General features: G+C 53.0%; 1 protein-coding gene across 6 annotated transcripts in view; it reads right to left on the bottom strand.

Moving 5' to 3' along the window:
- Positions 1-440: 440 nt before the first annotated feature.
- C25H10orf71 (chromosome 25 C10orf71 homolog) overlaps positions 441-14,964 on the bottom strand; it is a 50,412-nt gene continuing 35,888 nt past the window's right edge. For 5 of the 6 annotated variants that reach the window (XM_060406380.1, XM_027962389.2, XM_042240801.2 and 2 more), the window contains 2 exons: positions 10,487-10,589; positions 441-5,558 (listed from right to left, as the gene is read on the bottom strand). In XM_060406380.1, coding sequence (XP_060262363.1) covers positions 1,110-5,414 — 4,305 coding nt within the window. In that variant the 5' untranslated portion in view covers positions 5,415-5,558; positions 10,487-10,589 and the 3' untranslated portion in view covers positions 441-1,109. The remainder of the gene's footprint in view (positions 5,559-10,486; positions 10,590-14,964) is intronic. The other variant, XM_060406383.1, reaches the window with a different exon arrangement.

The following is a 14,964-nucleotide window of genomic DNA, read 5'->3' as shown; positions in this document are numbered from 1 at the left end:
CAGTGGGCATTGGATTACAGACTCTCACTGCTCTCTGCGGCTCAGAGGTGGTCACTGCACCCTGTTACCCTGAACTGATTCAGAGTCTTTCCTCCAAATCCCAGAGGGACTTGGGAGGAGTGTGATCTCCTTTCGAGCACAGGGCGCAGGTACCAGTGATCACATCGGGACTGTCAGGGCCTGACTTGGGTCCCAGTCACCCTCGATGGTGGGTAGGGTCTCCCTCACCTTTGCTGGCCCAGTGCTAGGGGAGGGTCTGCCCGAGAAGGCAGGGACACAGGGACTGTGGCGGGTGAGTGCCGAAGCCACTCTGCTCCGAGTGGAGAACCTGGGTGGCCGCCCAATCATGATGGCAAACCTGGAGGGCACGACTCTTTACTCACCAGCACAGACCTGTCACTGCCCACAGAAGAAAGATAAAAGAGTCCAGGGACAACACCTCATCTGCAAACTTGTTTCGCTTTTTACAAGATGATCAGAAAATAGCCTTCAGAGGAAAGTTTCTTCAGTAAGGAAAACCCATTCTATTCAAATAAATATTTCTGCAAGATGGCCTCGGGTTGCTCCTCAGCTGTTTGCCCACTAGGGTGAGCCGGAAGGCCTGCTGGGTCTGAGCGAGGGTGGGGGGGCCCCTGTGTGACCTGACCTAGAAGGGGGTGTGCTGGGCCATGTGCTTGCCAGCCAGGGCTCAGCGGGGCACAGGGTTTCTGGGGGCCTTAGTTGTGCTCAGGCTGTGAGTCGGCCCTTGAGGAGGAGTGGGTGGGATGCTGAAGGGAAGGCTTGTTAGGAATCAGGCTGGACACACATGGGTGCCAGGGTCAGGGGAGAAGGACAGGGAGGCAGGGAGGGAAGGAGAAAGGACAAGGAGTCTGAGATCCAGGAGCTCTGAAGGGACTCTACTTATGTGAGCAGAGCAGCGCCCTCCCAGGGAGGTGAGCCCCTCAGGTTGGGTTTGCTCAGGATCCCAGCTTCCTCACAAATTTTAGGGATCTCAAACAGCTGAGTATGAGTTGATGTGTGTATGTGTGTGTGTGGTTGTTCGGGGGGAGAGGGAAGTAGCTTTTCTGGTGTTGTTGCGGGGCCGGGGGCAGGTTTGTCCACTATGATTCTCAAGAAATGCCTTCTGTGGCAAAGTCCTCTAGGTCATTGGTGGAGATGATGCCCAGGCTTGGAGCCTCTCCCCTCTCCTGCCCTGCACTCTGGGGAGGCCCCTCGGGGCGCTGGCCTGCAGAGGGCTGGGTGGGGTTGCTGGGAGCCTCAGAGGGCAGCTGCAGGCCCACATCGTGGAAGCTCTGGGGCCTGAGGCCGGCTGCCTCGGTGGTGTGAGGGCGCTGCCTTAGGAAGGTGGGGGCAGAGAGCTGGGAGGAGCAGCGCAGGGGCATCAGAGCCGTCACGGGCAGGGGCCGGAAGCCGGGGTAGAGCACGTAGGGAGCAGCAAGGGCGTCCGGCGGGGTTGGCTCAGGGGACCCCCGCTCAGAGGATGGGATGGAGACCTTGACGTATTTGCCTGTCTCCGGGTCATAGAAGGTCTTGATTTTCACCTGGAGCGGCAGATCAAAGACAAAGTACTCTCCAGACTGGGGGTCCTGGAGGACCTTCTGGGTGGCAGGGTAAGGGGGCTGGGGTGTCAGGGCCTGGGGCCCCCCGGGCCTCCTCTGGACTGGCTCTGAAAGGGCTGACACGGAGTGGCGGTGTGCGGGAGGGGGCAGGGCGCGGACCACGGGGAGCCTGGGCCGGGGCCTCTCTCCGGGGGACAGTGGCCTCCGCTCTGAGTCCTCAGGGTTCAGCTTTTCTTCGCGGCGTTCCCCATGCTTTTCCTGTGGCTGGTCGATCTTTCTCCTCTTGCTTGCCAGCTTCTTTGCCCGCCGCAGGGCCTTCTCTGTTTTGGGCGGGACCGCGGGTGGCTTGCCGGCCGCCCTCTCCAGCTGAGCAGGAGGCTCTGGCTTCTCCAGGAGGCCGGCTGAGCTGGCGGCCATGTCCAGCAGTGAGCCTCTCGGAGAAAGCGTCCTGAGGTCTTCGGCTGATGGCTCCAGCTGGGGGTCGGAGCCAGGCTCCCACGCGAGGGCATGGGTCAGCTCTTCCCTCTGGGCCACCCTGCCAGGGCTGGGGCTGGCCCAGGGGCTGCTGCGCGGAGGCTCCCCTGGCAGCAGGCCAGGCTCACTGGGGGCCTGGGAAGCATCGTCCCAAAAACTGCTGGCAGCCGGGGAGCATGCACTACTCTCCTCCAGGGAGCTGGCATTGGGGGAAGCCGCCAGCTCACCGGTGACCCATCTTCTCCCTGGGGGCCCTGCTCTGGGGGTAGACAAAAAGTGACTATTGAAGCCTTGCACCTGCTCTTCCCAGAAGGTTCCCAGCTGCTGTGGCGGTAGCTGGTCTTCTGGGTCATCTTCCGGCAAAGTTATGGTAGGGATGCACCTTGGAGCATCCAGCTTCACCGGGTCTGTTGAACCGCTCTTGCCATTGTTCACCGTAACTTTCTGTGTGGCCTTTTGGGGTGGCTTCAGCCCCTGGCCCTCCCCTGTGAATGGAGAAGATGGAACATACCACTTTGGGGCTGCCTGGGAGGTCTCCGACCTGGCGGCGCTGGGCACCCACTCGTGGTCCTCCAGCCGCTCACAGGCCACCCCCTTCCCGTGTGTGCCCCGGGCACTGGTGGGTGTCAGTGTGCTGGGCATTTCCTGGCTCTCAGGGGCACAGAGACCAGCATCCCCGCTCCAGCCTGGCCTTGGCGGCTCTTCTTCTTTGTGGCCACCGCGCAGTGGGGACTCCGCGGACATGGACCTCAGGAGGGGCAGCATGATGGGTTTGATCACGGGGGTGGCCCTCAGGGTGTTGTCTTTAATTGCGAAGAGTGTGTGCTTGTTTGAAGTGGAAGCTGGTGAAGGGGCAGGACCTTTGGCATGTGACAGAGCTGTGTCTGGCTTTCTCCCCCCTGTCCCAGCGCCTCTGAAATCAGCTTCCTCCCTCGGCGCCTTCCCGGGGCTCCCTCCTGGCAAACCCTCTTCTTCTGGCGAGGATTCCCGCTTGCTGTACTCCTCCACGCATGCACTCCCGTTACTCACGGCACCGTACTCTAGCTCATCTTCCTCCATCACTTTCTCCTGCTCATCCTTCCCACCGTTACCTGCACTCTTGCCGTTCCTGCCGTCTTCCTGCTGGGTCTCAGTGAACCACGTCTTCTGCTGATCCTCGAACGAGGCAAAGGACTGATCTGAAGAGCTGGTGCTGAACTTGGCCTTACTTTTGAGGCCCGGCATAAAATCAGATTGGCTGTCGCTGTAAAACACATCTTCCTCCTCGGGAGAAAGGGGCCCTGGGGAGAGTTTCGGGTTGAAGTTTGGATTCTGAAGTCCTGCCTCTCTCTCGGGTTCTGTCTCTTGAGAGATGGATCTCAAGAATCCATTCTCTAGGCCAGAGGTCTTTGGGGTCTCTGCAGCCTTCCCTGCCTCAGGGTTTTCGCTGCAAAGCTTCAGGGACAGATGTCTCCTGTGGCGGCGTTGCCTGGAGTCCGAACGCCAGCTGGGCCTGGCATCACCCAACTCGGATTCTCCATTGGTATCGTCCTTCTCATAGCTGTTCCTGTCGGCAGCCTCGCCGTTGACACAGAAGGGGGCTTTGGTGATAGTTGATGGTGAGGTGGGAGTTAGGTAGTTGTCTGCAGAGGCTGCGTCAGGGTCAGCTTTGGGGTCCTTCCGGATACTGGCGAGTGGCACAGAAGGGCCGTCATCTGGTGTCTCCTTAGAGAACTCATCTGGAGGGTTTTCCTCTAGCCCATTGGGAAGGAGTCCGCCGTTGCTCAGGGGTTCTTGCTTGCCCCTGGTTTTCTCGTCCAGGCCTTTCATGAGAGGCGAGGGGCTGTACGTGCTCTTGACCTGCTTCCGCACATCTTTGAGGTTGAACAGCAGGCTGGGGGCTTTAGATTTGTAGCTGTCCCGGGACTGACATTCACTGGGCTCTTTCTCTTGGTATCCATTTAGCTGTCCTGGGGGTGAAGGGGTTATCTCCGCTGGCTGGCTCTCAGACGATTCCAGGACCTGTTTGGTGGGTATGACAGGGGTCAGAAGCTTACTGATGTTGAAAGGAGGATCGTAACGCTCGTGCGGCTCCACAGGCATATCAAGAGCATCCTTTTCTGGAAACTGCGCCTGGGGATTGTGCTTTGTATACAAGGCTGGGCCTCTCCAGTTGGTCTGTTTCTTCTCTTCTGAAGCATCCTGTAGACTGTCTTTCCCTCCATTGCCAGACTTTGGTTTCCTCCAGGGGGCATGGGTTGGTTTCAATGGAAGAGGGTCAGCCTGTGAGCTGGAAGTTTTTTCTTCCATAGCAAATGTCTGGGGTCCCAAATCCCTCGACACCCAGGTTCCAGATGTGGGGAGAGTCCCTGCAGCCATCTTGTTCTCTTCTTGACTGCAGTTGGCCCGGACACGGCAGGGGGAGGTTTTGTGCTCAGGGGCCGGGGGCTCTCTTAACAAGGGCGTGTCCTCATAATGCTTGAGAGCCTTGCTTTCTGGGACAGCATCAGCAGCATCCTTTCTCTCGGGTAGCCTCGGCTGGTGGGCATTCCATGACTCAAAAGCACTGTTCTCACTATGGAGAAAGGTCCCTTTGCGAGCCCACTCCTGGCCCCGTCCAGGCTCACTGGTGGCTGCCTTGTGGGCAGGAGAGGGGAACTTTGGCTCAAATGAACTGGCTGCGTGTTCAGGAGTTGGGAGGAAGCTGCTGGGGCCGTGACTGGCCATTTCGGGATTCTTAGGGGCTTCCTGCTCTCCGTGCTTCCGGCCAGGCTGGTGGCTGGTCTGATGGGTGCTGGAGACTTCGGCAGGCACCCTCCTGACGGTCAAAAAGGCAGAATCGAAGCAGAAGTTGACGCCACTTTCCGGAAGAGGAGCAAATTTGGGGGGATTTTTGAGGGCTGGGGGCTTGCTGGCAGGAGGCCGGCTGTCACAGCGCTGGCTCTCGGTCCTGTCGAAAGATTTGATCAGAGATGACACTTTGGAAACAGGCTTGTTGCTGCTCCTCAGGCCAGAAACTGGCACTTCCAGTCGCCTCTGGGCTGGTGTCAGCGGGGAGCTGCCTTTGGGGTACTTCTCCTCCCCTTGAACATACTTGGGCAGCTGTTGGAATGTGGCTGCCCAGCCTGCATGCTCAGTGCCTTGGGATGGTAACTGACTCCAGACGCCGCTTTTCCGGTGTGTGTGGCTCACTATTCCCTGGTGAAAATTCCCAAACACCTGGCGGGTGGTATCCGGGGACAGGGCCAGGTCGGAGTCATGGAAGGATGCGTCCTCTGAGATGCACAAGCTCCGGAACGCGCGGTCCGTGAGGCTGCTCACCTCCTTGTCTGCGTCATCCAGCACACTGCCAATGCTTGAGGAGTCGCTGAAGCCATCCGCGCACTTCTTACTCCCCTGCATCGTCCGCCAGCCAGGAAGCCTGTCCCCGTCAGCCAGCTGGCGCCTCTGGGTGTGATTTCAGAAGGGTCGGATGCAGCTCTCTTCCCACAAAACTAGAGCTTCCTGGTGATCAGATGCAATTGCAAAGTGGAAATTTCCTTTTCTCTGCAAAGGGAAGAAGTGCAGGGTATGAACATGAGACCCAGCTTAGTGGCATCATGTAAGATGACGCGCTGCTGTGGATGGGCAAGGCTGCCTGTGATGGATGATTTTACGTGTCAGCCTGGCTGGACCACGATGCCCAGGTTTTGGTCAAACGCCAGTAAAGCAGTTCATACCCCACAATGTGAGTGGGCCTTGTCCACAAGGCTGGGAAACCCTGAGCAATAGGCAATCCTCCTTCTAGTCTTTGGACTGGACTTGCAACATCGACTCCCCCTCTGGGGTCCAGCTTGTTGGCCTGCCTGAAGATATTAGACTCGCCAGCCCCATCTTGACATGAGCCAGTTCCTTACAATAAGCTCCTTCTCCCTCCATGTACATATACATACATACGCATATATATATATAAACGTGTATACACACACATATACACACACACACAGGTGTATATATATATATAATAGGATATATGTGTGTGTGTATGTGTGCGTACATGTATATGTGTGTGTGCATATATATAATAGGATATGTATGTGTGTATGTGTGCGTACATGTATGTGTGTATATATAATAGGATATGTATGTGTGTGTGTATGTGTGCGTACATGTATGTGTGTGTGTGTATATATATAATAGGATATGTGTGTGTGTGTGTGTGCGTACATGTATATGTATGTGTGTGTGTATATATATATAATAGGATATATGTGTGTGTGTGTATGTGTGCGTACATGTATGTGTGTGTGTGTATATATATTGGTTCTGCTCCTCTGGAGAACCCCGACTAATACAGTGCCTCAAGCCCACATGTGCCGCTTTTGCAGAGAGAGCGTCTCTGGCATTCCACGGGGGTGTTTCCTCCTCGCTGCCTGTCACAGCGCCTGGTTTATTTCCTTCGTGGTCCTGAGCACAATCTAAAATAAAATGTGTTTCCTCCTCGACCAGCCTCTGCTCAGCCTGTAAGAACAAGGTGTGCAGGAGCCGCTCGACTGTCTGCTTGCTGACGCCCTGGTCCCAGAGCCACGCCAGGAGGGCACAGACCCGACGGCCTGCCTGGCCTGGGACCCTGCACTCTCCCACTTGCCCTGGGGTGTGGCCAGCGGGAGGTGCTGGTAGGAGCCTGGACGGAGGGGGGCCCAGCATGCCAGGCATTTCTGTCCCTCTGCTTGCTTCCTGCTCTGACTGTGGGTGGGGTCCGGGCAACACTGCAGTCTTCTCTAACTATGGCCCCTCCCCCGGGCTCTGACTCTCCCTGGTGCCCTAACCCCAGCTGTCACTTCCTGAATGACTACACCTCCTGGGGTCTCCCCATTTCTGCCTACACCTCTGTTATAGCCCCTTCCTTACATTCTTTTCTTCTTCCTTCTAAAATTGTGCTGACTTATGCAGGACACAAAATCTACTCTCCTAACCATTTTAGGTGCACGTGCCAATAGTATTAAGCGCAGCCATCACCACCATCCATCTCCAGAACTGTTTCATCTTGCAAAACTGAACTCCGTACCCACTGAATAATAACCCCCATTCTCTTCTCCCCGAACCCCTAGAAACTACCATTCCTTTTTCTGTATCTATGAATTTGACTACTCTAAGGTACCCCATTTGAGTGGAACCAGACAGCATTTATCTTTTTGTGACCAGTTTATTCACTTAGCATCGTGTCCTCAAGGTTCCTCCATGCTGTAACACGTATCAGAATTAGCTTCCTTTCTGAGATAATGTTGCATTGTATGTATCTGGCACATTTTGTTTATCCATTCATCTGGGAGTCGACACCGAGGTCGCTTCCACTTTTTGGCTATTGTGAATGATGCTGCTATGAACATGGGTGTCTGAATGTCTGTTCAAGATCCTGCTTTCAATTTGGGGGGCACATTCTCCGAGATGGAATTGATGGGTCGCATGGTCGTTCCAGTTTTAATTTTTTGAGGAGTCGTTACGCTATTTTCCACGTTAGCTGGGTCATCTTATGCACCTGCCCACGGTGCACAAGAGCTCCAGTTTCTGCTTTTGTTTTTTTGTTTTTTTTTTCCTGACAGTTGTGGTTGTGGTTGCTCACTCAGTTGCGTCCCGCTCTTTGTGACTCCATGGACTACAGCACGTCAGGCTTCCCCGTCCCTCACTCTCTCCTGGAGTTTGCTCAGACTCATGTCCACTGAGTCGATGATGTCGCTGATTTTTGTACAGTAACCATCCTAACATGTGTGAGGTGGATCATTGCGTTCCCTTCTGGATTCTTTCCGAGGATGCTGCTTCCTGACTGGGAGCCTGATCACTACCAGGGGTACACACCTTCGATGCCTAGAGCAGGCCTGGCCAGGGCCGGGGACGAGTATGTGAAAAGTTAGATAAAATAGCGGGTATAGACCCTGGACTGGGCTCCAGCAGGGGGCATTTGGGACAGTGAACTTCTAGCAGGGTGCTGTGAGCCTCAGCTGCCAGAGGCAACACTCACTCAGCCTGCCCATTCATGTTGGCAGAGGAAGCTGGAGAGGCGGCACGCCGCTGCTAGCCTGGCTGGCCTGCACAGTAAGCAAAGGGGCCTGAACAGGTCTGCTGGGGATGGAGAATGAAGATGCTCCACCAGGGTGGCAGGGCCACATGTCGGGAGTCCCAAATCCCATCCTGGCTCCTCATAGAAGGTCACCTAGAAGGTGTCCACAGCGGCCGATGCCACCATGCTAGCGGCCCAATCTAATCCCAGAGGCCGGCCTTCCTCAGAGTTTTCTGCTTCCTGTCTCTTGACCACAGTGCTCTGGTAGGCTTCTAATGCTGATTTGTTGGCAGGGTGACTTCTTTTTATGAATTGAAGGGCTGAGTTGGGGCTGCCAGAGAAAGCAAAGGACCTCTGCTGCTACTGCTAAGTTGCTTCAGTCGTGTCCGACTCTGTGCGACCCCATAGACGATAGCCCACCAGGCTCCTCTGTCCCTGGGATTCTCCAGGCAAGAACACTGGAGTGGGTTGCCATTTCCTTCTCCAATGCATGCAGGCATGCTGAGTTGCTTCAGTTGTGTCCGACTCTGTGCGACCCCATGGACAGCAGCCCACCAGGCTCCTCTGTCCAAGGGATTCTCCAGGCAAGAATACTGGAGTGGGCTGCCACTGCCTTCTCCAAAGGACCTCAAGTTCTAGTAAACTGGATGAGCTGATGAGGCACCACTGACTGGCCGTGGAAAAGACCGCCTTCATGTGCCTTGAACATTGGCGCTCTTGCTCCCCAGAAAGAACAGTGAGTGCCGTTTAGGAGGCACTTGAAAGGGGAGAGCAGCGGCCTAGCCCCTCGCCTGGCCTACCTCACCCCATCCCCCCGTTCCCTCTTCTACTTTGGCTCAGAAACCTGCAGAGCTAATGCTCGTGATCTCAGACCCCCACACAGCTAGTTCTGACCACAGGGGTTGGAAGCATTCTGATGTCTGGGGAAATGATTGCCTTTCTGATCAAAGGAACGATCCCCATCATCTCCACTCTCTGGGCGCCCTTTCTTCCTGCTTTATTGCACACAAGAAGCCTGAAACTGTATTTGTTTGATCCCCTGGAGTAGGAAAGAGCAACCCACTCCAGTATTCTTGACTGGAGGATTTCATGGACAGACGAGCCTGATAGGCTACAGTCCATGGGATCGCAGTGTTGGACAGCACTGAGCAACTGAGTGCACACACACACGCACACACACACACACGCACGCATGCACACACACACACGCACACGCACACACACAGACACACACATGCACACACGCACACACACGTGCGCACACATGCACACAGGCACACGCACGAACACACATGCACACACATGCACACACACACACAATTCAACTTGTAACTGAGGTGTTCACTTTGCAGCCCTGAGGGAGAAACAACGCTGACTCAAGGTCAATTTGCTAAGGACCTCCTGGTGGACTTTTGAACACTCCTGAGTCCTTGATGACCCTGCAGGGCTGTGAGCCTGGACCAGAACCATCCCCTCCTCTGGAATCTGTGTTACTGGGGTGAGCTGGGGGCCTTCCGTGGCTTCAGCCACTGTAAATCAAGTTTTCTGTATCTTGAGGTCTTAACAATAGAGTCAGGGAGTCTTCTGGTATCCTGAATGCTGAGGTTTTGACCTCAATAATGACTGAACTCAGTAACACTGGGGTTTCTCTACTTCCACAATGGCACGGAAATAGGATACTTGGGGATCCAAATTAGAATCTTAGAGTTAAGTAAACACCCCCAGTCAATTAAATACCACCTACTACTAGCAGATATTTATTATTTCTTAAACACTCATCTTCCATCCCCTCCTTTGAGCAAGAGCACTTGATACCTTTTGGGAAGTTTCCTCCCCTTGTGGCCTTCAGCCTTCATGGGGCTGAAAGTCAAGGAGCCTGCAGAGACCTCTCAGAGCCGAGGGCCCATGTGAGGCCCAGGGCAGCCTATGGCACTCTCTCTCCTGGAGCGATCTAAGGAGGAAGGCTCCCGGCCTGTCTGTCAGCGGCAGCACCTTCTTTTTGTCCTTTCCCGGCTTGGAACTTCAGCCTTCACCTTGAGTCTACCAGGGTTCCTGTCTCCTTTTAATTCTTCTCTGTTTCTGATTTATTTGTCTAGTTTCTGCTTCTGTTGCATGTGACCAAAAAACCCAAACTGATCTAGGGTTTGTGTCAGAATTCCAAACAGTTAACAAAAGCTGATCACTGCTATTTAGGGTACTCAGAAAATAACCACATTCCTTCCGCCTCAGGGAGAAGAGAGATCTCCCTCTTGCTGGCTTATTCAGATACTTTCTCCCACTCTTACTTGATTGACCTGGGTTCAATGGGATGATCATAAAGTTGGCCTCAGCTTCCCCACTCCTACCCCCCAATCTCCCAGATACCCTGTGGAACCTTCAGCGGAGTAACTCAAATTGAAGGGGTTTCCAGGGCCCGGCTCTTGAATTAGTTCCATACCTGTTACAGGAGTGGGGGCTGCAGGTGCCTGCCTTGTTGGGTTTTAGGATCTGTAGTTTTAAAACTTCTTTTCACTCTGACATTTGCTGACATTGTTATCCATCTAGAGAAAAGAAGAAAAGTAATCTTGTTGGAACCCCTCAGGCCAAAAAACCAAGCAGGTATTCAGTGCAAAAGATACCTTTAAATGTCAGTAATACAACTGGCTTTCAATTTTAGCTTTAATTTCACATTTGAACTCAACAAAATTCCAAATATAGGCAAGGTGGTTTTATATCCCTTCCAGGGTTCATGAATTTGTGTCTGGCCCAAGAAACTGAAGGAACCTGTTTCAAGCCTTTGGGATTTTCAATATGATTGAATTAGTAGTGAATCACTTTTTGCTAGTTGCATTGGCCCAAAGGCCCTTTTCCCCTGTGAATTAATAACTCAGGTTTTGCAGTAAAGAGAACTAGAGTGGTTGAACTTGAATCCACTCACAAGGAAGAAGTGTTCAATTTATTGTTGGCAGAAGACTTGGATATCTGTTTTGACAGCTAAAAGAACCCAAAAGCTGCCCAGGAGAATTTTAAGAGTATTTAGAATGAAGTGTGAACTAGTTAAAATAAATTCACTATGCTCTGTGTAAATGCAGACCACTGGGGCTTCCAGAAGCCTGTCTTCATCTTGTAGCTCCTGGATATTAATCCAGTCCACAGTAGTTTATTAATAATATTAATAATCATAATAGCTCAAATTTGTGGAGTGCATTTCTTTGGAGATGGCCAGAGGCACTTTGTGCTGCTCACTATCTGGCTAGCCCCCTCCCTGACACCCGAGGCTGTCCTTTGTGTCCTGACCATGTGCTGGACTCTTCCATAGCTCATGCCATATTGTCACCCATCATAACCCATGTGTCATAGAACTGATGGTTGCTTTATTTGCTCCTCAATTAGAAAATTCCATGAGTCAGGAAAGGAGTCTTATTTGCCCTCATGTACCAAACACACCAACACAGAAGCTGGATAAATGTTTGTGGCAATGCTCTGAATTGAGTGTCTTCAATTTGAATTTTAGTGGAGGGCTAGCAGACACAGAAAAGAAACAAGAGAGAGAATTCTGTTGAGCAGGACCCGTGGCCTTGGGTCTTAAGGTGATTTGGAAAGCTCAGATTTGTGTCACTAACTAGAGAGCACGCTCCTCTGTTTGCAGCTTCCCATGGGTTCAACTTGGGGATGAGGGTGAAGTCAGTGCGTGTCGCATATGGACGAGGCAGAGGTGCAGAAGGCCATGCTGCCCTTCATCCTGTGGACAGTTAGGGAGACACCGCTGTGCCGGGGCCGCAGACTCACTGTCAGCACTGCCGAAGCACGTTTCCAGAGGCCAGCACGAAACCATCCTCCTCCCAGCTTTTGATTGTTTGAAGGAAGCCAACCTCAGTGGCTGAAAAGTCTGGCTCATAAGAGCGTTTTTCAGGTGAAAGAGTGCAGTTTCCCTCAAGCAACACAAATGAGGCAAAACAGCATACAGTCAAATCATGCTGTAAACAAGGCCTTGGAATCTGCCTTGACGAATATATAGAAACAAGAATGAATATTTATTCATGGTGTGGTAAGTTCCTATTTATGTCTATGCCTTCAAAATCAATTTGTTCTTTTAAATGCTTCCTGACTCCTCACCCCCTATTATTCCCTTGACTCATTTACTCTGCCTTTAGTCTCCCCTTCCCCAGGGGATTGCCCAAGGGGGAAACTGGCTCCTCATCTGACTTAACTTCTAAGGTGCAATCAAGACTGTTGGCCGCTATCTTCCTGGGAAGCTCTCCCATCTTGATTTGGGAGATGTATACACTTTCCATCTCAGCCGAATGGCCCATCCCTTATCTTCCTCTCTTGGACGGCTGCATTTCCTCTGCACCTGGTCCCGGGACCTCTTCTCCTCTCCCCTGATGGGCTCGCCAGGAGATTTCAGCCACACTCGTGGTTGCCACGAGCTTGCATGCATCGATGGCATGTCCAGGCCAGGTCACCTGTGTGGGCCCAGCCTCTGTCCCCTGAACAGCTTCACAAACTCACACATTTAGTATGGAACCCACGACCTTTCCACAGGCCAGTTCTTCCTCTGAGGGTCCCAGAAATCTGACTCCCTGTGACTGCTCCCTCTCCCTCTTCCATGCCTTCCCTAAGCCGAGCCATTTCCAGGTCCCACAAGTCTCAGCTTTGAAAGGCCTCTTACCCCCTGCACACGATTTCCAACTCCACAGTCACTGTGTGGCCCCAATTATGGGTGTCAGCAGGTGAAGTGCTGGCATCTGCCCTCATACAGGCAACCCTGGCACCTAGACAGACTTCTGAGAACTGCTCTCCTAACACGCCACCTGCAGATGCTGGATGCTGGGCATGGGTCCTGCAAAGCAGCAGAGTGCGCCAGGGGACATGGGGTCCCCAGCAGGAACTCATCGACGGGGTTTTCCAGTTCAGCCTTCAGGGAGGGGCTGAAGGCTCTGGTGATACAACCATAGGGAGGGCATGCGTGGGGCACCTGGGGCATATGCACTGCTGCTGTAGCCAGAGGCAGGGAGAATTGTACTTGAAGAAGTGTTTTGTCTTCTTTACAAGGATCATCTTTTGGATTAAAATATGTCACACAAGCCAAATCTGTGGGAGCATCCCCATGAATCAGCTTTTTCTCACCGTGAGCAATGAAATAGCCTTTGCATGACTGCTCCTAAATTCTGATTCTTCCAAAATGTTTTCTCACGTGATGCTTTTCCCCATATCATCCTGACCGATGCTGTTGCACGACTGTGGGCTGGAATAAGTCATTTTGCGCAGGTATTGTTTCCTCTCTCTTTTGTTCGTTCTCGAATGTCTCACATTCCAGGCCCTCTAGGCGGGTGAGCCAGCAGTTCCCTCACTCCCGTTCCTGCTCGGCCTGCGGTGCCCTGGGCTTACTTCCTTGGGGTTGGTCCTGGCTTACTTTCTTGGGGTGGTGGTCCCTCTGCCTGGGATGTGTCTCTCTGTTTCCCATTCACCAGTTTCTGACCACTTCCTCCTCTCTTCCCCTATTCCTTATAGAATTCTAAAAATAAACAATTCTAAAAAAACAATTCTAAAAACAATTCTAAAAAAAAAACAAAAATCACTGCATTATTCCGCTTTATCTGCTATGAATCCGTCTTCCCAACAAAGCTTTGAGCTCCTGGGGTTGAGGTCCCGGCTGGTCCATCTCTGACTGACAGGATGCCTGTGTCATGGGGCCATTCGTCAAGGCTTTCAGCTGCTGTTGCTGAGCTCGCTTCTTGGGCCACAAGGATGTGATGACAGAGGTTTGCGGCGAGTGTGCGGCCTGGGAACGCAGAGTCGAAAGCTCTGGGGCCTCACGTTCTCCTGGTCTCTCACAGGACTCCTGGCCGGCAGCCAGCCCAGGCCTGACAGGTCAGGCAGCCCCACCTTACACGCACCAGGCCCTGAGGTCAGGGGGTGGGTAGGGAAAGGGAACCTGCTGGCACCCCCTACAGACCCTGATCCAGACTGCCGCACGTAGCTACTCAGGGCTGGCGGGTGTGCGTGTGGCGGGTCCATAGAACCCAAGCAGACTGTGCCCCGGGGAGGCCCCAGCTCCTTCCTCCTCCATGTGGCTGCACAGTCAGTTCTGAGATAACAGAGCCTCGGAACAGTGCGTGTCGCACCGTTGCTGAGTGACAGAGGTGGGCTTGGGACCCCAGCCTGGCTGGTCTTGGAGTTGAGATGCAGCAAGGGAGGTCTCAGTTGGTCTGGCATGGCTGGGTTGCCAGACTGAGCTAATTAAGAATGCAGGATACTCAGAGAAATCTGAATTTCAGATAGAACAATGAACATATTTTAGTATAAGTATGTCCTATATTTGGGCCATACTTTATATTAGCCAAATTTCTCTACAAAATTAATCATCCCATGTTTATGTTGAAAATAGGTACCCAGTATTTATCTGAAATTCAAATTGCACTGGACGTCTTGTTTTTTCATCTGGCAACCTGAGGTCCTCACCAGCTTTTAGTACCCAAAGTGGATCACAGTCAGAGGCAGCCAGTCCAGTGAGTCAATCCTGGGATGACTCATCGCTGCGTGTTACTCTGCCGTTCAGGACACACTCGGGGATCCATGATCACTTTGGTTCTTGTGACCCTGGTGGAATGGGTTCAACAGGCCTTTACTAGCACCATTTTCTAGGTAGAGAAAGAAAGGCTTGGGGAGGTACAGATGATGCTCGGTGTCACACAGCATGTGAAAAAAAGAACTGGGATTGGCATTCAGCTCGGGTTCACCACCTGACCACCCTACACTTTCTCCAGCGTGAAGCCCTGGCCCCTCTGATCACTGGGCTCAGGCCCAGAAGGGCGTGGCCTGGCTCCTGGACTGGAGCTCAAGGGAGAATTGGGAGAGAAGGACGGTGTATTATTCTGCTCACCTCCTAAGAACTTCACAGCCCAGTTTTTCATGACAACAACATGAGCAGAA

This window comes from Ovis aries, chromosome 25 (assembly GCF_016772045.2).
Source record: "Ovis aries strain OAR_USU_Benz2616 breed Rambouillet chromosome 25, ARS-UI_Ramb_v3.0, whole genome shotgun sequence".
Lineage (NCBI taxonomy): Eukaryota > Metazoa > Chordata > Mammalia > Artiodactyla > Bovidae > Ovis > Ovis aries.
This window is presented reverse-complemented; position numbering and strand designations above follow the sequence as displayed.